General features: G+C 51.0%; 8 protein-coding genes across 8 annotated transcripts; all 8 read right to left on the bottom strand.

The window, feature by feature from the left end:
* Nucleotides 1–1204: 1204 nt before the first annotated feature.
* On the bottom strand, nt 1205–3335 carry N7539_000881 (arrestin family protein; the record flags this gene model as incomplete). Its single annotated transcript, XM_056930485.1, has 5 exons — nt 1205–2065; nt 2133–2558; nt 2621–2939; nt 3057–3200; nt 3274–3335. 5 exons carry the CDS (start codon nt 3333–3335, stop codon nt 1205–1207), a joined length of 1812 nt encoding a protein of 603 aa, XP_056794778.1.
* Nucleotides 3336–8296: 4961 nt separating this feature from the next.
* Nucleotides 8297–8650, bottom strand: N7539_000880 (ATP-dependent RNA helicase mtr4; the record flags this gene model as incomplete). Its single annotated transcript, XM_056930484.1, has 1 exon — nt 8297–8650. The coding sequence occupies one exon, from the start codon at nt 8648–8650 to the stop codon at nt 8297–8299; it is 354 nt and encodes a 117-aa protein (XP_056794777.1).
* A 2146-nt stretch (nt 8651–10796) lies between these two features.
* N7539_000879 (SNARE domain- containing protein) lies at nt 10797–11309 on the bottom strand (the record flags this gene model as incomplete). The annotated part of the gene is made up of 3 exons (XM_056930483.1): nt 10797–10955; nt 11046–11154; nt 11284–11309. 3 exons carry the CDS (start codon nt 11307–11309, stop codon nt 10797–10799), a joined length of 294 nt encoding a protein of 97 aa, XP_056794776.1.
* A 515-nt stretch (nt 11310–11824) lies between these two features.
* Nucleotides 11825–13183, bottom strand: N7539_000878 (NAD(P)/FAD-dependent oxidoreductase; the record flags this gene model as incomplete). Its single annotated transcript, XM_056930482.1, has 2 exons — nt 11825–12023; nt 12093–13183. The coding sequence occupies 2 exons, from the start codon at nt 13181–13183 to the stop codon at nt 11825–11827; spliced, it is 1290 nt and encodes a 429-aa protein (XP_056794775.1).
* Nucleotides 13184–13452: 269 nt separating this feature from the next.
* N7539_000877 (fungal specific transcription factor domain-containing protein) lies at nt 13453–15022 on the bottom strand (the record flags this gene model as incomplete). Its single annotated transcript, XM_056930481.1, has 3 exons — nt 13453–13938; nt 14011–14891; nt 14944–15022. 3 exons carry the CDS (start codon nt 15020–15022, stop codon nt 13453–13455), a joined length of 1446 nt encoding a protein of 481 aa, XP_056794774.1.
* Nucleotides 15023–15301: 279 nt separating this feature from the next.
* N7539_000876 (Zn(II)2Cys6 transcription factor domain-containing protein) lies at nt 15302–15879 on the bottom strand (the record flags this gene model as incomplete). Its single annotated transcript, XM_056930480.1, has 3 exons — nt 15302–15413; nt 15520–15575; nt 15637–15879. The coding sequence occupies 3 exons, from the start codon at nt 15877–15879 to the stop codon at nt 15302–15304; spliced, it is 411 nt and encodes a 136-aa protein (XP_056794773.1).
* Nucleotides 15880–16282: 403 nt separating this feature from the next.
* N7539_000875 (T6SS phospholipase effector Tle1-like catalytic domain-containing protein) lies at nt 16283–18369 on the bottom strand (the record flags this gene model as incomplete). Its single annotated transcript, XM_056930479.1, has 2 exons — nt 16283–17517; nt 17616–18369. The coding sequence occupies 2 exons, from the start codon at nt 18367–18369 to the stop codon at nt 16283–16285; spliced, it is 1989 nt and encodes a 662-aa protein (XP_056794772.1).
* Nucleotides 18370–20028: 1659 nt separating this feature from the next.
* N7539_000874 (uncharacterized protein) lies at nt 20029–21540 on the bottom strand (the record flags this gene model as incomplete). Its single annotated transcript, XM_056930478.1, has 5 exons — nt 20029–20447; nt 20590–20654; nt 20710–21104; nt 21182–21307; nt 21403–21540. The coding sequence occupies 5 exons, from the start codon at nt 21538–21540 to the stop codon at nt 20029–20031; spliced, it is 1143 nt and encodes a 380-aa protein (XP_056794771.1).
* Nucleotides 21541–23547: the final 2007 nt, after the last annotated feature.

Here is a 23547-nt window from a genome sequence, read left to right as displayed (position 1 = left end):
AGTGGTACACACATTCACTGCCCAATTGAGGAACTGCCAGGTTCAATCTCGTGGGCCTCGTGGCTTTGGATTGAGGCGCAGCAGCCTCTTGATTTAGCATCTTTGGTGATGATCGTCAAGCTCGAATGAGAAAGCTGGAGGACTGTCGGACGCCTCCAGACCGATTTGGGAAAAGACAGTAGTGCTGCCGTCTCAGCTTTGATCGCACTTGGCAATTGGTTTCACCTGATGGACCTACCACTTGAGCATTGGGTCGTGAGGGGACGAGGTTGAGTAAACACGCTGAGAACTCGACATCATAAGCTACGGACGAGTTGAAGATGACCAAGGCTGAGTCACATGACTTAACAAGGAGCTGAATGAGTATGAAAATCCTACGTGCCTGCAATTCGTGACTGTGTAGACATCTTCCACACGTATAGAGAGAATGTATTGAGCCGTACATACGATAGATCATCTCTCATTAGAGACCCAAAAGCAAACTTCTTGTGGGATGGGTGGTTCATTGAAGCTCTGACAGCAGAATGGGATAGGTGCTACCGTGCTAGTCAATTCGGCTAAGTACATAAGGTCCAGCAATGGTGAGGATGGTCAGACATGGAAGTCGCGCGACACGTGCCACAAGTAAGAACCAGAGTTTCTCATCAAAGGTGCGTTAGTAATGAGAAAGCACCAAGAAAGATGGAGAATCAGCAAATCGAAGAAAACAAGAGAAAGTTTCACTTAGCAGTGAAAAATGAATATCCTTCTAGATATATAAAACGCCCCCACCAGTCTATGAAAATCGTTCTAAACGCCAGAGAAGAGGGTAGAATGATAGAAAGGGATCAACGCAGGGCAGCTCTAAAGTGGAGTCATAAGAAACATGAGTGATGAAAAAAGCATTCGGTCATTTTCAGCCGTTCATTTTCTGAAATGACGAGTTTGCGCGACAAGTCATCGCAGGAAAGGGTAATGGCTTGTTGTTTGTGTCCAGCACTGACGTTAAGCACTTTGTATTAGGTGAGGTGGGAAGAGGGTAAGGGGTCATAGATGTGTCGATGATGATGCAATGGAGGCTGGGCCAGCTAAACGTTGATGAAGGAGAAGGGAAGAAGAGAAAAGAAGAAGAAGAGTCAAAAGGGGAGCCGAGGAATAGAATGGAGAAAGGAAGATAAGAGAGCAAGAGGGTGGAAAAAAGAGCAGCGAGTTCGTGCAGATCTGTTCAGCTTCTACCGCGCGCCTGCACTAATCGGAGTCTGCGTTCGGCATCGTCAGCGTGGGTGCCGTGGGTATGGAAATGTCTGGGATTATTCACCTCCAGGGGTGTTGTGTAGCCGCTACTTCGACCACTTCGAAGGTAGGCCTGCTGAGGAGACTGCAGGACCGGACTGGGGAGACTACTGGCCATAGCGGCACTGTAGTCAGGCAGATCACTGTCGCAAGGACCCACGGCAGCACGGACCGCCGTCGAGTAGCTGGGCACCCGACTCAACGTCTCGACCTCGGCATACTGGGGTGAAAGGAAGGGGGTGGCCATGCCCGAGGCAATGGGTTCATGATCACCGCCATCATCGGATGGTCGGCGAGACATCTCAGCAGGAGTGGCAGGACCCTGCGAGTTGGAGCCCGAAGAGTGGCCGAAGTAATCTCCGAAATGAACGTTCATATTGCGCGAGTTGGGGTGACTCTCCGTGGGCGAGCCGACAACTGGCTCGCCCGGCGAGCCCTGGCCAAAGCGACTAGCGTTCAAGGTGGAAAGTCTGCTATGTAGCGCGGAGGCGGAGATGTTGGTGTTGGTCAGTGCATTCATTGAAGCCAGATTCTCCGATGAGATGTTGCGACTGAGAGGGCCGAACGGAGTGCCGGCGCCGCCACTGCCAGGACCTGGCGTACGGTAACCGCTTGGGTCAAGTTCACTGTACAGCTGATCGAATTGGTGCTCGCTGTACATCGGCGGGGCTTGGTGGGCGGCGTCATCAGTAGCGCGTCGAGCAGCGACTGGTCGCGCATCGCGAATGTTGTTGTTCTCGTCGATCTGCACGTCGGGAGAAATGAAGATGGAGACAGGTAGCGTGGCACGCAACTAGACCCCTCGTGGTGAGCACTGGAATAGAAGGACTCGGCGGAAAAACAGATTATTGCCCACTTACCTCACTGATGTGGCCGTCGGGGTTGTGCAACTGAATACGGAACTTCATCTTGTGGCGAATCTTGATTCCCTTCGTCTCTGTATCCTGCAAACAACGCTTCAAGGTCTGCGGCATGTCAAGATAGCGCGTGAACTGGTATCCCTCGGCGGCCTCATCAATCACGTCAACATTCTCTTCGTCGATCTCGTGCTCGTCGGTCAAGATGGTCCGGGTGATTTTGTAGGTGTTGCGCGTCGAGTCGGGCTCATCCGGGTTGAGGGTCAGGTCGTGGCTCTCAATGAGCTGTGAAGTGATTTGCCCAATGCGAAGGCCCTTGAGGAGCGGGATTAATTTGAAGTCGATACGGATGGATGTCCCAAAGACCACGGCTTTAGTCGGGGTGCTGATCGAGTACTCGATCTTATTCGGCCACACATTTTCAACAGACTAATTCCGACTGGTCAGTGTGTTCCGAGAAGAGTCAAATCGATGAGAGTGAAGATGCGCACCATTGCATGGAACAATTCCAGAGCGCTCGGGTCTAGAGTCCGGATGATTCGCAAAGGTTTTCTCGAGATGATGTCTTTGGCGTATTTACGCCCGATCTCGGCCTTGAACCGGTACATGACCCAAGTCTCCGACAAACCCTCCACACTCTCCGGCATGGAACCCTCCAAAACGACATCGAATGGGTATTCATAGTTGCCTGCTGCAAGGACCTCGGTCTTGCCCTTGCCGGGCTCGCGGAATTGCCAGGATTTCTCATAGAACACTCGCTCTCTCCATGCCTTGCGACCGCCGGCGGTTGATGTGGACGGAACATGCCAGCTGCAGAAGCGTTTGGGTCAGTCCTGGTTCGGGTGTGGATCTCCGATGATCTCAATTTTTTTTTTCCTTTGGCCGACCGCGGGGGCTGCGGGAAGATAGATTGAGGGGCTCACATACCATACACGCGACATGCCTGTGAGATGCAAGCGGATATGCTTGATGGTGAGCGGCTCCGACAGACAGAGCACCAGTGTACCCTTCAGGTGGGCACTGGCGGCCTCATCTTCACCTCCACGAAAGACAACATATTCATCTTTCAATCTTGAGTCGAGTCGGTCCGTCAGCATCACCGTCTGCGCAAGGCGGCGCTCATCCATAGAGTGGACCGACTTACCGAATGTCAAAGTACTTCGCATGGCTGGCGCTTCCAGTCCCGCTGAAGAAACTGAGCGCCATTTCAGGAAATTGTTACAGTCCACGGACTGGGACTGCGATTGTGAAGGGTAGGATGATGAGCAGAAAGAGAGAGTTAGGGAATTGTGAAAGGAGCAATCGTCGTGTCGACCCGAGAGGAAATTGCCCGGCTGAAGGAAAGGTCAAGGGCTGAGTTTGAGCGGGAGAAAGAAAGATTGGCGCGGAAGGAAAATAAAGAATGAAGTAATCGCGCAATGGAGCCGGAGCAAAAATTAAAGAAAATTCGGAATAATGGACCACGCTGGAGTCATTACTGTATGACTCGAAATTTGTCTTATCCCGATCTACGGCACTGATTCCAGCATGGCCCTCCGGTCCGACTCGACGGGTCCCGCTGAAGCCAAAGTGGAGCGGCGCCGCTTCCGGACTTTTTAGTGGCGATAGCAACAGTGCCCGATTCTGGGAGATGATCGTTACCTGAGCGGTATTTAAAGATAAGAGGTGGACTCAAGGCATAATGTCTCGCCATATGAACAACTGAAAGTCTGAAACATTGAATAGAAGAGCCATCTCAAGGACGCAGGATCATGTGCGTTATTATGCAGTGATGCCATTCGGAGAAATATAGGAGGTACTACCTGGTACCAAGGCCGATCCCGTTCCAGCCTTGCCGTCGATTTCGCATAGACCCGACAGCGACAGCTGTTACGTCAGCGCCGTGTTTTAAAGTCTCTTGAAAGAAGGGGTACCTGGTTAGTAGTATAGTAGTGGTACCCTCGGTCCCTTCGTACTGTAGAGTGTAGCACTCATCGCAAGGAACAGTGTGGTTCTAGCGACCTCTCACATGTGTCTTTTTTATCTGCTATCCAGTGCCGATTTCAAACGAGAGAAAGTCTCATACTCTATGGTGGGAAGTGAGGACTGATTGCTGGATAGGAGTGTACTCTGAGTTACCACAAAAGGCTATGACGCGGCACCAGAAGCCCAATTTCTGAGACCGTCTGATTTCTCCGGAGCCCCTCTATCGTTCCGTTCCCGTATCACGCCATACTGTAAGGGCACCGTTTGAATCCCATTCCAAAAAGACCCCTATCAATCAGCGATGTCTGTACTCCGTAGTCAGTCAACTTCAATTTGAAGACCCTCACACAGATCTGTGTTTGTCCCTGTATTTGTCCCACAATAACCCCCCAGTCGGCATTCGGTGCCTTAGCACAGTGGCCAATCGGAAAGTTCAGCATGTTGCACTGCACAAGTGCATATGGGACTTGCGGACGACAGGGCAAGACATGGTTTAGAATAGGCGTCTACCAGGTAACTAGTAACTACTAAAGTCGTACCCTGGCACCTAGGTCATTTCTAGTGATGGCAAGTTATTGTACTTATTCCAGGGATTAAGCTCACTGGATTGTACCGAGGACTATGGAAGTCGTGTTCTGGTTCGGTGCCAATTCCGGCACTGTCAGCCCTAAAAGAAAAGGTGCAGTGTTTTGCTTGTTTAAGGCCTTGGCTACTTATATTCATGCCGAGTACTTCCATTAAAAGATACCGCATCAGTGTCATTGGTCCGATTGGAGATTTGGTTCAGGAAAAATCAAATTTATTTATCTTGACTAGAATGGACGCACGTCACTGTACTGTAGAAGCCCTTCTTGAAAAAGAGACCATCGCCAGTAATTGAAGGCACCTCTATATCTGATTGAGCAAACTCAAGGAAGGATATCTATGAGGTAGTACGGTTTCATTACATGAAACATGAAGAAGTGGTCTGATTCTCCATAGTACTTGTTAAGTTGTTAATCACATGCTAATTACAGTAGGAGCATACTCAGGACACTACGGTGAATATTGACTATTAATCTACCCAAATATCTACACACCGTCTGCCCCGAGCAATGACTCGCACGGGCATCACTTATGGTGGTGCTCCACAAATGTCATATCACTCACCGGGCTGGCAGCAAAACCATGAAACCGGTGTCTTTCTCTGTGGTTTACGGCTCTGCGCTATGTCATGAGTGCGCGATTTGACGTGAGTCAATCATTCCAGGTTCAAGGTCCAAAATGACTTACTTATGGAACCTTCATAGACCACGGTGTACCAGCGTGCCGTCAAACCAGAGGTCCAGAACGCTCACGGGCCAAACATCGATCCACTCTAGATAAGGCCCCTGCCACCCTATGGATCCATTCTATCCAACCCTTGGAGCTTGAATACGTGGCGCCCTCTGTTGATATGGATCCCTTCACTATGTCGAGAGCCAGAGCTGAACTGCGACAGCTTCAAGCCTCACATGTAATGCTGTGCGAGTCGAAAAACAGTCATCGATGGGGTGACCATCAATCAGCAAGAACCCTAGCGCTCCAGAGACTACACAGTACATAGTCACATTGATGCTAATATTTGTCCGTGCTGTTCTTCAGCCATTCCAGGTTTCTTTTCTCATGTGTGGAAGGGTCTGTGATTTTTGTCTTGTCTCGGCAGACAAGCCGAGAACGGGCCCGTTCGGGATGCCTACAACATTTTCACCTTTGCACACGGGCCCGGGCATTCCCGTGTGACCGGAATCCCGAAGTCGTGCCGATCTTCCAGTCTTCGGGCCAGGGTGCTACGATGACTCTGACTTCCAATTGTCGTTTGTTGGCCACGATAGAATGGCACATGCAAAAGACAACTATGGGCTGACCACTCTGAGTTCCACACAGGCGACTCTTGATACTGTAGAGTTCAACTACTATCCTCATCGAGGTGGCAAACCCTCTATGCTCTTCTTGATCCTCGGGGGGGATTCTGTGAGATGGCAGGACGATTTCAACCTCCTCGTAGACACACGTACAAAAGCCCTCAGCAGGCAGGATATTTCATAGTCGGTCTTGTGGCTACCGCCCTTTCTTCTCGTGGGTTGATGGAAGACTTTTCCTTGTCCACCAAGGTCCTCTGAGCCTTTCCCTATACGATTATTCACATTTCAGGCCGTCCGAGTCTGGCCCAAGTAGGACAGAGGCACTGATCAGGATTTTCACTACTGTTCGGGCGGCCCCACTCCGAAGTCGATCATTGACGGTGAGCTTTTTCAGGAACAGAAAATCTCTTCCATAGATCGCTAACCTATGTCGCAAACATTACAGGGTCTTTGAACCTTGACCTTGATGTACACCAGTAGACACAGAGAAAAGTCTTTTGTAGATGCCTTGACCGTGGAAAGCAATGCCTGATCACCATGGGTCTACAGACTGACACTCCTCTATCCAAGCCCCGATGTGATAAGTATGACTCAAGTATTCTAGGTAGGTGTAGGGATCAAAATTACCCAACCCGACTTGGTTGTTCCAGAACAACAATTCAACTCTGCAGTAGTGCAAACTGCAGGCTGCAGAACGTAGACGCATCACCGTCACATCATCCGCTTGCCCGGCTAGGTGCCTCAGCTTGTGATTGTGAATATTACCTGTATTGGGAACACCCCTTGCTCATCGAATGGATATGACAGACCATGAGAGATGTGACTGGACATCGGACAGTGTTACTTGCGAGCAGAATTCTCCGCAACCCTAGCACGAGAGAATGAGACCCTCCGTTGGTTTCACGGCCGGAGGACAATCGCAAGATAACAAGAATTGCACTAACTCGATCCATTACTGTATGTGAGCGAGTCGCCTGACATAGGTGGCTCAACCTTCACGAGGTACAAATGACTGGCTTGCGTTCTCCCATCATCTCACCTGTATCCTAGAGCCTCATCGCTCAGAATTGACTCTCGGTAGACTTGGCCACGAAGCTACTGAACAGCGTGCCACAAAGTTACCACTGGACAATAGTGTACGTTGTACAATGTAGTGAATGTACATTCGCAGCAGATGACCTCATTCAAGCGGCCATTTGGTGGACGCTTTGACCCTTGGGCTGGTGACTTCCCGTCATTACGTCGTATTCTGGGCCAAGCAAGGGACGATTTGGCACGTGCAGTAGTCCAGGTACGGGCCCAGCTGCCAGGTGGCTTGCGAGAATTTATCCGATCGACTCAGCCTTTGACCCGCGAGTTTCACGGACGCGATCGATAAGTGTATCGCGGTCCTTGGGTACGTTCTTATGTCGACAAAAAACCCTCGAACTTCTTGCCATTTATGAGTTTCTTTATTCCCGGCGTCTATCGAACATCGACAAGTCTGCCTATCGACTCCATTCAGAAGGTCGAGGGTGTCGTCTCTATTGAATCTGATTGCCACATGCCCAGTGAACGACTAGCCCTCTTGCTATATGTCCGCCATTTAACACAAAGATCTACCTGGTGTGGTCCAGTGGAGTGTAGTTTTTACTCAGCATTGAATATTCAGTATTGTGCCCTCAATGAGCAGGAATACAGGATAGCCACCTGAACGGCAATCGGGTAACTGTAGATACTAGACTCGAGTGCAGGCATTTTGGTCCACTCAGTCGCCCGAAGTGGGCCGATGCTCTTCCTGACCGAAGACCGCCTCACTCCTCAGTCCTCAGTCCTCATACGTCTCGAGTAAATAAAGCGACACGAAAAAGCAGTCCAAACTCCAAGCCCTGCCAATTGCCATGTGTGAACAACCCTCGTGGCGCTAAAAGAACCAAATAAAAAAAAGGGGGGGGGGGGGGGGGCCACCCTCCGAAAAAAGACCGGGTGCGTGGCCCCCCTTTGGGGATATGCGGTTAGGCCGCGATGGCGCTTTTGGTGGCTTATCTACGACGAGTCCCGGCACCCCGAGTCGGCAGACTGATAAGAGGAAACTTACCCGACCTGACTTCCGCCTGCATCTTCCACGACGAGCAGCGACTCTAGCGAGAAGATGCAAAGTACGACTAGGTTAGCAAGCGCCACAAGGTTCCTACGAGGTTTCTGCGCGATGCATACATGGGGCCATTGGATGTACTACTACTCAATACTCCTTCTTCACAGCGTCGTCATTGACTCCTACCCAGGGTCTTGATCCTGTGATTCACGTATGAGTCCAACTGATAGGATGGTGCTCCAGCATCAGCTGATGCTTTCACTCGTCGCATGAAGTCTTCTTCGACAAACTATCCCCTTCTCCGAATCATCATTGAGGGCCAGCTTCTTCAACTGCAAAGTGCCGCTTTCGCATTCTCTCTTGCTGAAGCTGAAGACAATGACTGGGTTCAACTTCTTCATGATGATCATTTTCACAATTTTGAAAATGTCAGACAGGCCTTTCTCCCCACCCTTGTTGATGGACTTGTCTTTGCCTTTGCCCTTCCGCTCCTCGTGAAATCTCAGATGGCCAGGCCCGCCCAGAATCGGTTGATCATCCGGCCCTCGGCCGGATGATCCATGTCCTCTGGTGTCTTTCAACTGCCGACCGCACGTCATGGTATCAGATATCACCGATGGATTCCGACTCCAATCCAGGCCACAGGACATCTGCGCGTTTTGGTTGACATGCTGAGACAAAAGTTCGGGCACGTCTGTCAACCACAGAGCAACGCCATCCAGGAGGATGTAGAAGAGTATCGGGCGAAATCTTGCCAGAGGGCCCTTTCACTGGACCCGTCAGATTAAATTCCTTTTCAAGGTGATGGGACTTTAATCGTGCAACGCCAGTGCAATACCTGCACTGTCTTTACTCTGGTGATCAGTCCTCGTCCATGTAGTATAAAGATAAATCTTGCGCCCATAGCCTCGACACGCGCCTTCAACGCCGCAAGTTCCAGGGTCATACATGTCAGAATCATACTGCACCGAGAACGCTTCCCATCATCTGGGAGAGCAGATCTGAAACTTAGCGCACCTTCATAGCAAAAAGGACCTGCACTTGACTCCTACCCTCCGCCTTGCCTCGCACCCTGTCATACCAAGAACCGAGGTGTGATGGACCGCTCAGGGACTGAGACATTGCGGCAGAAGTGCAATTCACCTCATTGCCTACTTGACGGAGGATGGATCGCAGGAATGTTGCGATTTGTATCGGTGAGATGCGACTCGTTTCGAGAACTAGCTGCGTAGACTCATTGGCCGACTTTGCTTGTTCTAGTGACTCCGCGGGCCAGAGTGTCGTGTCGTCACAAGCGCTGTTCCATCCATGTACAAATCGTCTGCGTGGTATAACGGTACTAGACTGGTGCGACGACGATCCAGATTTCTTCGACTGACAACTATGCGCCTAAAGATCCGAAGCTTGATCGTTTGAAATTGTATCTGGTGTCTTGTCAACCGATTCGAAGCTTGCAATGAGCCCGTTCTAAGCGAAAAGGTTGACTTGCGAGAAGAAGAAGAAGAAGAAGAAGAAGAAGAAGAAGAAGAAGAAGAAGAAGAAGAAAACTAGTACAGTGGCAATCATAGCGCCGGCTAGCAAAGCCTGAAAATGTCGCGCATTCATGATTGACTTCGTGGAAAAGCCAACCGCATCGTCCATTCAAATGCTCATAGTATGCTGTACAGCTGCATGGCACATCTCGGACCGTCCAGCGAGTTTTCTTCTTCTGTCCAGGGACGCGAATAACTCGATCATCAAACTCTCCAAGTTGTTCTTGAACGATCGTCAGGGCTGGAGTCCGTCGAAAATGTATAGCCGCATTCGATCCCAACCCGAAGGAGGGGGGACGTCTTTTCCGCCTGGCTTTGATTTTCTGTAAGTGGTTCTCAGCTATCCAAAGGCAGACCGTGGGATCTTGTGCAACTGGGCTGGAGCGTGGCCAAGATTCTAAGACAGAATTTCCATGGCGTGCTGAAATACGGCAAAGCACGTCTTTGAACATCAACTGCCATCCTCGGCAGAGGAGGCTATATCGTGTACACTTTGGAAGATCGGCTTTTCCAAGATTTCCTTGATTTCATTTGATAGCCGCACCATCTTGCTGATACTTCACTGGTTGAGAGCTCCGATCTTGATATTGCATCTCACCTTTGAACACCTGGTCTTCCGCGTAATTTCCTGTGGACATGAACAGCGTCCTGGTCGTCTGTCAATGAGGTACACTTCCAGGAGGGGCCGTACTTTCATAACCAATCGAGAAATATGATCCAAAGCATAGGTCATGTCACGTTCATCAAGTATGTCCATTAGGGCATTATTAACAATATAGACCGACTAAGCTCTACTTTAAGGGGACGAATGATTGAACAAAGGGGGCATGTGTGCGCAACCATAAATGTCTCGGGATGATCAACGAAAGGTGCATATGACACGGATCTTGTCGTCAACCGAAAGGTAGCTGCGAGTGCCTCCTCAAGTCTTCGATGCGCATTCCGAGAGACATGCGAACCGGCAGTGAGGTACGTCGGCTGACGAATAGTTCGAAGGAGAGGATGTGTGATACACAGGGCGCAAGAAAGCCCCGGACACAATTTGCGGGGATTTCGTCCAGTACGCAACCGGAAATGTAAAAGATCAAAGGAACACAATTCGACCAGCGAGATTGTGGTTTGCGTGCATGACGAATGCCGGTCGCCGTGAGGGTGAAAAGGGTGGAGAACAGGCACTAGTGCTTTGTTCAAGAGCAACGACGGTCTTTCGAGCTCAAAATATCCATCCGATAATGATGTACAAGAAGAGAATGACTCCGATGCAGATACCCGCAACTTTGAGCACGGCGACTGTGTCGCCTTGCTTGGCCATCCGTGTCAAGCGGGAGGCGCTGCCTTTCAAGTTGGAAGAGAATGAGGAAAACACTTCGTTCTACACAGAAAAGAAGTTATCAGCAGTGTTCAATAAGTGCGACACAATTTGGGGGATCGCGCAGGTTGCGGACTTTCCAAGGAGACATACCGAGTGATCGATTGTGTCATGGTCTCGTGCGTGGTCGTGGATATCGATGGTCACAGATCGGAGAGCAGAGACCTTTGAGGAAAGACCGCTCAGCAGCGCATTGTTCTGCCTATAGAAAAGAGTTCATCAACAGGGTGTTCATTCCTTTTCGAGACCAAAGTACACGGGCATCCTGCTGGATGAGAGAGGGATGACGAGTTGCCACCAGCCGCAGATAAGGGGCCGAGTTTCAACATACTGCTCACGCTCATATGCGTCACTCATCTTGACGCTCTTGATCTAATTCCACGGTCGGTACTCTATATGATGGTTCAGGGGTTTGAGCTCGATCGCGTTCACCTCGCACTGCAGAGCGTCAAAGAGGCAGATAGCTGATGGCGACTTGGCTGGGGATGTTGGGGAGGCGGGTCATGTGACAAGGATCTGGCCGCAAGTGGAGACCGTCGGCTTAGAGCTTATTTTGAGATGTCGACCGCGACGAAATTGGAATATTGTCATCTCAGATTCTCGTCACCACAGACTTTTCACTTGATCGTTCCATGATTTCTAGAAAGTCCGGGAACTTGAATTGATGATGAGAGTACAAAATGTTATCCAATGGAGGGCTAGCTGGAACTTCACTTGATCATTTCTACACTGAACGAGCCGTCGTTGCTTGAAAAGGGCTCTCGGTCATTGTGTCCTGGTGACTGATTCGAAATCATGGCGCCCGCTTACATCCCATGACATTTGTTTCCTGAGATTTAAGCAATACAATGGAATGTCTTGACCCATTAATATCACAGCTTTGCCTTCTCGGTCGAGGTGAGTTTTCTTAATGGAGGCCCTGCCCTGCTTCCATCACCCTTCATGGACTTTTCCGCTGGCGACTCACGAGGCGCTTCCTGTAGTCGCCACTTTTCACGCAACTCCGCGGGTGCTTTATTCTCAAAGCAATCTGCGATGTACTTGCCTAGTACTGGAAGAAATTTGAAGCCACTGGTTGTCCTTGTCAGCTAACATCGAACTCGGCCCAGGCGGGAATTCCTAAGATTTCAAATCACTTACTGGCCTGCTCCCCCAGTGGCGACAAACAGACCCTGAAGGCTCGTGTGGTTGTCAATGATGAAGTCTCCCTTGGGAGTATCGGTATACCAACAGAGTCGGCGATTCATCCACGGCCGATCGGCAAATTTGGGGAAAAATCGTTTTAATCCCTTTCGGAGGTCATCATCCGCGTCCTGGGGGATATATCCAGTTCCTGCATTACTGCTGTCGAATTTGGGAGCCGAGACCGTATGTGTGGCGCCATCAAGCTGGATGGCTACCTCGTTGGCATATCCGTAGCCATGACGAGCCAGCTTTAGGATGTTGCTGCCCGGCGTGGGAGGGAATACAAAGACCCCAGTAGACATATCGATCATCACTGGCGTGTTGTCCAAAGACCGTGCTTCATCTCGTGTGAGTTGAATAAAGCCCACAGGCTGCCCAGAAGATGTGGCAGCATGCGTGATATTCAGTAGTCGATTCGTCCAAGCCCCAGTACTCAATATCACACGCGAGGCACGGAGGGAGCTTCCATTGACGAGGTTCACTCCAACCACCCGAGAACCCTTTTTGAGTAGTGAGCTGACACTTCCCCGAGGACCGCTGATGATCGAGACACCCGCAACGCTGCACTGCGACGCGAGCTTTTGAATGCTGCTGGCGGCGTCCGCCCATCCCCCTCGACGGTTCAGGTAACCGTTCATACCAGCCAAGTCAGACTGAATGTTTGGAAATGACCTGAGCAGCTGCCTGGCATCGTCCAGATCTTCGACGGTGCCGCCATTGGCCTTCACCGTGGCTGCGGATTTCGCGATCCACTCGTTGTCTGGAGTCTGTGACAAGAGGGCGAAGCCAGACTCGTAGTAATGGTCCTTGTATTCGGTTTGCCAGCCTTGGTACGCCTCAGAGGCCATTTTGCAGTACACTGGATCCGCATAGTCAATGCGAATGATCCGAGAGATATCGACGCTGCTCCCGTCTGCCGCAGGGGGGTTGTATCGGTCAAGTACAGTGATGTCTTTGTATCCTCGGCGATTCAACTCTAGAGCTGTGCTCAAACCGAACACGCCCGCACCAACGATGATGATCGAATCCGATTCACATGTCGCCATTTTGTCTGCTAATGCTATAGAGAAATTGCGACTCGGATGCTGCTTTGAATTTAATGAAAACGAAGTAGGTCAATGGAGATCCCCGGGCCGATGCCGTGGCCCCGCTCCTCCACGGACACCCGGCAACACCGGTACTCGGCCCGTGGCCGCGTCAACTCTTCTCTCTACTCCATGGTCCATACTCCCGCATAGTATACAGCTTACATTCTCTAGCAAGAAAAATGCGAGAACTCGGTACATCCTGAAGCATCCTCAATTCTAATAAACTTTTACGGAATACTCAGACTCAACCAATCTTCAAAGGCCTTGCCGTAATCTTGCATCTGCAAGAACAGGTCGTCTTGGTCCTCCGTTCCCAGACTTACACTTTGTGTCGGGTGCATGACTCGATCGACTGTAGAAGGATGTCGAGACGCTTCGGACAGCTGGTGAGCGCTCTGTTCTGAAGGATACGTCACGCACTCAGGGACCACCGTCCTATGTCCCGAAATCCCAGCAGACCCAATCAAGGCAAGATCGGACTCTCTGATCTCGCCCGAGGACACAGGCTCTGATTGAGCAGCGGTATCATGGACCAGCCCTGGGCCAAAAATATCCGTGGCGGGATTGGGGGCTTTGCTGACATGTGAATATACCAGGATATTCCATAGTAATTGCGGGTTGACCGTCCATTTCTGACGGGTGCTTGGACGCCCGTCTACCGGCAGACCACCCTCGGGCAATATACTGTTGTGAAGCTGTTCCAGTTTTTGTGCCTATGGAGAATATCACATCACTTCATCAGCCCCCATGACCGCTTGTTAGAATGGTGACGGGAAGCATCTTACCATTCGATCGACGTGGCTCCATCTCTTGCTTAGACCTCTTAAGAATTCAAGACATAGCGTGAAGCCCTCTCTAGCCTTTGTGCTGAACACGGGATCTTCCACGAAGCTGTGCTGGAGATATATGGTCCCAACAATTGCCACACAATGACCGATGATAGGATCGGACACCTCAAACTCCTTCAGCTGAATGAGCTCAATGAAGTGCATGATCCAGCCGGAGTGCAGAGTAAGCTGTTCAAAAGAAATGCGCAGGAAAGACTGCGGCATTGTTCGGCGAAAGTTGCGGAGTCGGAGGGACAGCAAAAACGGATGATTGAGCATGCATGGCACAGCATGCCAGACCATCTGAAAGGATAGCCAGGGGGACCAATAACTGCGATTTGTACTGAGATCTGAAGGCGAATGGTCGGCGAAATTACTGGCATGGAGACGAAAGCGCAACGGCATACAGCTTTCGTGTTCGGTGTGGCGATAGGTGACCGAGGTATAATCTGACTGAGGATGCCAAGGTGGTAGTGTGTCCATTTTGTCATGAACAAGAGCGTATTCACAAGCCAATGACCATAATTCAGTTGTATACATACTCGCTGAAATTATTCCGATGTCGAGCTTCTCTACAGTGGATTTCAGATACGATTCCTGCCAAGTCGTGTCCTCAAAAATGGAGGTCGAAGAGCGCTGGTCGAAGGGAGATCCGGAGTGCCGAGATGGTACAGTGCCTTGAAGGTTCTGAAGCATAACGATAGATGCATAACACAACTTTCGTTCGTCTCTCTCCTCGTCCAAATTATTGACTAAGGTGTCAAGACCATTGAGTCGAACATTTTGTATCAAGTAGCTTGCTGTGTTCGTGAAGAACCCAGCGCGCACGATGTTCCCAGCTAATTCAATTCCGTCAGCGGATGTTCCACCTCGTCGATGAACAGAGCCTACCTGTGAACTCAAGTATACTGAGAAGACATAAAGTCTGTAGCTGTGAGATGTCGACGTCGCCCACGGTGATCTTCTGCATAACAAGTCGACAAGATCGCTGTGTCTTTACCTCTATGTCACGCCGAGTTGCATCATCGTGGATTCCCAACCCACGAAAGCGGAGAGAATAAGCGTCCACAGCAAGAATTAGTTCTGTAGGTCTCCAACTCTGGGTATCTATCGACAGATCCCGAGGAAATAAAGGCAGAGGTTGACAATTGCAAAATGTTTGAAACAGCTCAAATGTCGACGGCACTGATAATCTGCAAGATTCACTCGCCGGGTCAGACATTCTGGAAGAGATCGGACTCGGGCGAACTCACTCGAGTGATGCATCACGAGATATTTCGTGTGGTCCGAAACTAGGACTAGCATTTGGTTCTTGCACTGTCGGCAGACTTTGACTTCTGTTTGGCTCCGTCGAAGTATGCCTGCAACGTTTCCTTGCTTAGTTCTAACGCTACCTTGTTCAAATTGATCCCTAATCCGGGGCTCGCTGCCAGACTCATCTCAACGTGAGATAGGTTACATGCTTACTTGACATAATCGGCAAGCCTCTTGAGCTCGCTCTCCAACTCAGAGACACGTTTGGTCTATTGATAATGAGCATCGTTGAGCCGTGGGAGCGCAAGTAGAATCAAGTTGGTTTCATACAAGACGGCTTTTTGAATCCGGTACTCGCTCCTCTACTTCGACACCTCCATACGTGCACGTCTGACCAAGTCGCATGCAGAACGAACACACGGGTTTCTCGCCCGGGCATCTTGTCTTCTTTCGACTGTAATTCGATTTATCAAAGTTAACCACGCGTTTTTCCAAATCCAGATCCGTAACATACCGACAGGTTAAGCAAGCCTGGCGTGCTCGCTTTGCGGGCCGCGCTTCTGAGAGCGACATTGCGTGAACCCGTTTATCGTGGAGCAGCTACACAAACGATGGGATTGACCGTCTCGAGTGAGTATTCAGCATGAACAGAGAGCGGATGCAGCATTGTTCGGTGCCGGGCTGCGCGGCTCGACAGTCGAGTGGGGACGGAAAAGGCCGGGAGATTCCGTGGGTAAATCATTTGAAGTTATGTGTGCCTGAGTTGTAAGGCACCAACAATCGTCTGCTCAAGTGGGAAGAGAAATTACACCATAATGTGTAAGAGACATTGGTAGTTAGGTAGTAAGTGGCATCAGTCATCAAAAATTTGGTATTCAAAAAGCTTCCGTACGGCGACTATCTTCCATAATTCCACCGGGTCCAAAATCAAGAATAACGTATGCTTGAAGAGTACCCTCGCAGAGTTTAGTGGGGATTATACACCATTCTCTGGATCTTTACAAAGACTTCCCTTAGCAGTATCATCGGGGGCCGAGCCACGAACAGACTGACCGGCAGTGGTTATCTTGATATAATCCATCCATCGCTGTGCGCGAGTCTGCATGACCTCAGCCGTTGGCCGACGGATTGTCTTGATTCCCGTCTGCAACTCCTGATCCAGCTGGTCAACATAGTCGTACGCATCTCGGCCGGCTATCGCTCGCCGTTCAAAGGAGCCTTGGTCCCCAAGCTTCCATTCCGGAATTGGCTTCTTGGAGCCTGCGATATTGTACTCAAAATATGGTTTCCCCTCTTTGTCGATCTGCTTTCGCCGGTCGTATTTGAATTTGGGCCCCACAGGCGAGTATTTCGGATGGGACGAATCTTGCTTGTTTCTCTTCTCACACCACTGAACTCGGTAGTGCACTACCGGGTGGATGAATTCGCATGTGTCGACCAATGTCTCATCCTTATCCTTGACATAATCGCCCGGTGTGCGTCGGTTCTGGCCGTTGGCCCAGTATGACATGGTGTAGCTGTCTGTCAGGATGCCCGTACCCCATCCGATTTCGTAAAGCTTCTGTGCTGCAGATTTCTGGAACAATCCTAACGGAGCTTTAACAATGTCCATGGCAGTGTCAGCGAGGGACCTGCTCCATTTGGCCAAGGCGTTAGAGCCAGGGCTGTTGAGTTTTGCCTCCGAAGCCTGGATCATCTCACTGAGCTTCTGAATGTGCTGCTCGCTTTTCGTTTGTTCATCGACGACGACTTGCTGGTTGACTGATACATGGTCTTTGATCTGATCCAACATCCAGGCGAAAGCGATGTTTGCCATGTTTTCCATATCACCCTCGTCAGCGAGAGTCGCTGGGTCTCCCCCGCCGATGTTGATGTGGTAGCCCGGCAGCCAGACTTGTCGCAAAACTGGATCCTGCTCTAATCGGTTCTGATATCTCACTCGTTTTCGAGAGGCTCGATTCCAAGCTCTCGCCGCTTCATTGAGCTTTCTGGCTTGAGCATTGACTTGTTCATCGGTCGCTGTGCCGGTCTTTTTCAAGTTGATTGCATAGTGTAATATATTCCAGTACTCTCGTTCGGCTGCTTTTTCTGCTTCAACCAGGGCGTCCACCTGCTCTCTGGTGGCTGTCTTTTTGTCCAGGTACCAAAGAGTCGGCGAGAACGCGTTTCTCCGTTCATCCAACGCGAGCACTTGGAAGGCGTTGGGAATGTCTGCGCAAGGTGGTATTGTCGTCAGCTCATAGTCGTGTGGAACAACATTCCAACAGATTTGTCTCAGACATGGGCGTTGGACGGCTTCGTGAACTTACTCGGTGACAAGCCAACATTGTGCCAGCCTTCGCTGTTGGGGAACTTGATACCGAACACTTCGGGCATTCCCAGAGAGCCCACGGTATCAAAGACACCGACCACGTCCACCTCCCGCGACCCTTCCTGAGCCCAATCTCCCTGCGGCACGCTTTCATACACAAAGTCACGGTGGTCAGCGTCACCGGCACCTTGATGCTCGTCGGCTTTGCCCCACATCCAGTCAAACCAGAGATCACTTCTGTGAAACCGTTTCCCGTGCTTGACCTTCTTGTACACAGCCCAAAGATCCGGAAATCTATTTAGATCGGCCTGTTGACAGACGCCAACATCCGAGATGAGCCCGGCAATCGTTCTCGCGGTGTACGCGCCCCGCGAGAAGCCGAAGCACATGATTTTGTCCCCGGGGTTGTAGTTGAGAACGACAAAGTTGTAGGCTTCGATGACATTGGTCTCCATGCCTTGACCGGTTAATCCCTCGAGGGCATCTCCGAGTGCGAGAGAGTTGGTGCCGATGCCGGAGTCATACCAGACAACTTGCTGCCATTCCTTGCCATCCTTGTCTGTTCCAACTGGATTCAACGAGCGGCACAGACGAGTGACGTTAGAAGGCACGGTCTTCTGCCCCGAGACTGCAGACTGCCAGGTTCCGTCGCAGCAAATGATGATTCGCTTGCGTGCTGGCTTCAGGTCCTTGTCGTGGTTCTCTTGAACAGGCTGACCGGCCGGGAGATCATTGAGTCCGGTCGCGTCCATAACTTTCGATATATAAGCCGCGAAGCTGGAACTGGACAAAGAATGAAACGGTCAACCCTTCGCAGGCTAAACGCACGTCAAGTGGGTGTACGATACCTATCATAACCGCACACTCCGGGTGCAACAGCACCAATTTATATCTCTACATGACACCAGCATGGCCTTCAGCTTCTGACTTGGGGCTGAACTCCTGGGGCTGACGGTCACTGGCTCGTTCCATCAGGCTTTGTCGAGTCTTGCATAAAGCTACAGGGCGCTTGACCAGATTCGGATCGCGTGGATGAAGGCCACGTTCTCATAGGTGGGCACTCAGGGTGCACCTCACCCTATCGAGGCTTACTTGACTCTTCATGCAGAGGCCCCGATGACCTTGTAACTTGTTCGGCCGATCTACGATCAGCCATAAGTTGGTGATAGGCGGCGAGGACATGGGAGGTCCAACTGACTTTTCAGCTAGCCGTCTGCCATCATGAACGGGGAACCGTCCATGTCCCGCCTGGTGGTAGATGGGCGTCGGTCTGTGCGTCGCGTCGCGTCGCACATCGCATGGCTGGCTGCAGAGAAATTGCGCATCGACCGCTCGGAAAAAGCAACAAAGGAGCCTTCTTCGATTTTCAAAGGTCGGTCTCAACGAGGTCACCAAAGTGTAGTAGTTAGCATGAAGTTCTGTGACGCCCATCAAGTGCGAGGCGGCCAGTGCCCCTACCTCAGTCACGCCAAGACGGTCAGGTCAGCCTCGGCGATCGGTAAACCTAAATGCAGATCGGGCGCCCGGGGGTAGTGTCCACTGTCAATATGTTCACGCTACTCTGATCAAACTGCAGTCAACACGACTTCCTGAGCCAGCTCCACCACAGCTGAAGAACCTTGTCTGGTTAGTTGCACGGGAAAAGAACTCCAGGCCTACAAAGTCTCATAAAAGACAAATATAAGGGCCAATCAAAGTCCACAGGAGAGATCGCATCAGTTCCTCAGCAACATCCAAAGTGTCACGTCGGCAATTGGGCTTCAAACCGTGGTACACGCCCGTGAGGATCTTGCGCTCTGTCCTCTTTTCCCCACGGCCCACCTGCTCCCGTACCCTCGTAGCTGAAGAGTGGATTGTTGTACGACGCTGGTGGCTTGCATTGGCATCAGCCCGATCTCGTTCACCACTTCAGCTGGGGCTTCTAAAACAGAGCTGGTCGTTGATTGACTTGAGATTCCATTTGGCGATCCACCTTCTTTTTTTCATGGAAGACGGTCCTCATGCTTCTGCTTTTGTCAACTTGTGTTTCCCTGACACAAGGTCGCAATAGGGTGCGGATATCCGCAAATGCTTGAGCAGCTACAGTATGCGCATTCAGATTGGAATCGAGACGGCCGATCGGGTGAATGTGTGATTCTTAAGATGTTCGTGTGACCAACCTTAATTAGCGACTTGCATCGGATCCGACTCCGTCGTGAACGAGAATTTGATGGCTGGCGCAGCTACACGTCAAATGAGGCAAGCCAAATTCGAAGCCCCTCGGGTCTTTTGGACATTCAAACCGAGACGGACGACCAGGCCAGACCACGGCCGTAGAGAGAATAAGTCAAGGAGATTCTCAGTCGAGGAAGGCTTTTGAAATTAAGTTTATTATCATATTTTATGAGATTGGCTGATGCCCGTTCCCAGGCTCAGAAACGGTGGTCGCGTGGCGAGACAGTGCTGACGAATGTCTTCTGTACCGTCACTCCTCTGCCCTCTATATCTGGGCGCGGCTGGGTGTAAAGGGCCTCTTGGCTGCTGTTCATATAGTGCGGGCCACCCTGTTGCTGTAGGGAGACTGCTTGCACAAAATGACCGTCACGATCGGGGTTCAAATCCGGTCGCCAGTAGCTCGGATCGTTGGAATTTTGCAGGTTGATGGAACCTTTGGCGCGGGAACTCTTCACACTCGATAAGGGATATCTGCCACCGATGGAAGGTTTCTGGCTGTATACGCTGGCATCGCCGAGAAGCCACCGGAATAGCGGGCGAAGAGTGATCAGACTACCAGCGGTGATTCCGAGGCCTGTTTCGACGATAGACCAGATTGCGATTGAGATGGTACTGCCTTTACGGAAAGAAGGAAAAGAGATCAGCATGATGGCAGTCAATGGACCATTCGGGTGGCTAGGCTTTTCCATCGTCTAATCCTGGCGATGAGGCTACCTTTTAAGGAGCTGCAGACGGGGCGGGGAACGGGAACCACTCACTCAGGAAATCAGTATCTCTGTAATGAGGCAGAGTCGGGAATCGAACAAGAACGGCCACACTCGCACTGTCACCAAGTCAGCACTGCAATTCTTTGATCAGAAGACGGGGTTCCCACGCACACTGCACCAAGACTCAGAATTCCAGCCACCGCCACCTTGGTCTTGAAATTCATTTGCAGTTTCCAAACGAGGAAAATGGGCAGGAAGCCGAGACTGAAATCGCAGATGATGGTGCAAGAACTGTAGATCCATGCGACGACGAGAAGAACTTCAACCGAGGTACAAGTGCCGGTGGTGCTCAGGACGTGAACTCGAGTCCAAAAGTAGGAGACGGGTTTGCAGTCGAAAAGCAGAATCATCCAGAACGCAAACATGATAGTCATAGCTAATACGATGATGAACCAAAGGAAGATGCGGTGGTTTCGCTTGATGGTCAGACGTAAGAGGGCAATGGCGATGGAGACCTTCGTGATCGCGGATGCCCATAGATAGAGTTGCTGGCCAAGCCACCACCACTGTGTGTACGAGTATCATTGTCAGCTGAACTCACTCTCTGCTTTCCAACCGGCCTCGGGCATCGGGCTTGACTTACAAACATCGCTTCTTGAATTGCATCCAGATCCAGGGCCCCGTTTGGTAACGCGAACTCTTTGCTCGGGTGTCCAATTCCCTTTCGGGTCCCAATCATGACAACAACATTCAGTGCTGCAAAGAGGATCTAGGCGAGATTGTTAGTCGAAAGCCCTCGGAACTTGGATCCTCTTGTTCAAGTCCATCCATACCATAGCCAACACCATGAAACCGTCATCCCACCCAAAAGCCTTGACCAAGCGCACTCGCACAAATACCCGTAGAATAACAGTCACCAAAGAACACCCCGTGAATACGGCGGAAACAACAAAGTTGACGAGACTCGGGGCCCTCCAGGGGCAAAGTGAATCCCAGACCCATGACGCAAAGAAAAGGTAGGTGTGTGTGTGTGTGTGTGTGTGTGTGTGTTCAAGGGTGTATGTGGAAGCCCACTCGATGATGGATAGTCGCCAGCTCCCAGAGCTAGTGACGAACGAAACGCGGAAGAATTCGTCAAGGTCGCGCAGTCATCCGAGCGTCCAGCCGTGCTTATAAGATCCTTCGAGGCAAATGAATCGCTCGAAAATGAATATGCACTCTGCCCCTCTCCCGTCGAGGATGTTTCAAAAACGATCAAATCCGAGAGATGTGCATGATATTGTGAGAATCGTTTGTTTCCCGAGTCTTTCGAGTCCACGGCTTGGGGCCGCCGGATGTGCTACGAAACTTGAGAAAGCCTGAAACCATCGACATTGGTCAAGCGGGGATGGGGAGGGGGAGTGGAGAGAGGACGGGAGAGGATATTTGGTTCGAGCGAGACCCAATTTCGAACCTATTTCTGCCGTCGAAGGTGGAGTCTCCAAAATCTGGGAAAGATTGTGAATTTGCTCAACTTGGGACCATCTGGGCCGCGAGTCAACGGACTCATCGCCATTTTAAGCCCTCTTCGGCAAATCCATACCCAGCTAGGCTCCTGCGCGGATCGAGGACCGGATGCCAAAAAGGGGAGGGGGGAAGGAGCAATCGTTCGAAAGACAGCTCCATTGTCAACTCGGCATCTTGAGCTAGGAATCTCTGACCCGTATGGTTCAGGATCATCTCTCCTTGCCCAGGCATGCCTAAATACCCGACAACCACGCTTGCCTGGACAGCCGCGCGGAAGTCCCCGGTAGGGACTCGGGTTGTTCGCAGACCCCAAATTATCGAGGACCAGAGTCGCGATGCGGACGACTCTAATCTCAGACGCGGAAGGTTCCCACTAACCCCGATGCTCAAGTGGGCTCTGGATCCAATGAGCAATGCATGCAGGGCTCCACACTTGACGATGATCGGGATCTGAATCGACAGTCTCGCCGCCAGGTGAGATTCACGTTTTGTAGTTCGCAGCAAACCTTTGCTAGCACACAACGTGGCCATCCGGGTTCAAAAGCCTCGGCCGTGCGTCGAGCCCACTTCGCCAACATCCTTATTGGAAGTGTCTCAGTCTTTCAGTCAGTTGCCGCATCTTCGGCGCCCGTCGTGGGCCGCTTCCGGCGCACCAAGTCTCGGCCAGGCCAACTTAGATGGACACTAGTCGAGATGGGGTGAACAGGATTGGGGTTCAAGGGTGTCGGGGCGAACGCGAGTCATTGCATGGGTATCGCACGAGAGGCCAATCATCGTGGTCTCGTGACGACTTTCGGCTATCTTCCGCCCGGCAATTCCAACGCGATGATCCCTTTCTCAAGCCATCCTTAAACTCTCTGCTCCTTCGTAGTAACCTGGTTGGAGATCTGCCTGCTTGTCCGATGATCGTTTACAGCCCACAGCCTCATCGTTCAACACGCCCATCGGTTCAGGCCGCTCAAGTGATGATGGCTTTTGTTCTTTTTTTTTTTTTTCATCATCTTTGGTCAGTCACTTTGGGTCATCACTGACGCGCAATGGAATCCATTTCAATCAGCTGCAGCAATGTGAGCTCTACCTTTCATGGGGCCTTGATCCTCGTGGACAATTGGAGCAATAAGATTAAGTAGCAATGAGCTAGCATGATTGCGCAATGTCCGCTTAGGGTAGTCGCTCGACCGAGAAGATCTCTTTGCAAGTTTGTAGTCTGTCGTCGTACAATGCTGTCCATACTCCATACTCCATACTCCATACAACACCTACTTACTACTGTTTACTCTTGGGAACCCACGGCCACGGGCACGGGACTGGACGTTTCGGGAAGGTGATAATAAGCCCTATCGCGACTAAGCAGCTACTTGGAGGTACCCAACTCGAGATGAAAATAAGCACAATCTATGGATCAGTACCAGGTCGCTGCGCAGGTGACAAACATTGAGAGCTGAGCCCACTCACTATCAAACTATCAAACTATCAAATTGAACTCTACTTGCATCGCCAACA

Source organism: Penicillium diatomitis (assembly GCF_028827545.1).
Source record: "Penicillium diatomitis strain IBT 30728 chromosome Unknown utg000001l_segment0_segment0, whole genome shotgun sequence".
In the NCBI taxonomy this organism is placed as follows: domain Eukaryota; kingdom Fungi; phylum Ascomycota; class Eurotiomycetes; order Eurotiales; family Aspergillaceae; genus Penicillium; species Penicillium diatomitis.
Note: the sequence above shows the minus strand (reverse complement) of the source record. Positions and strands in the feature narration are given on the sequence as shown.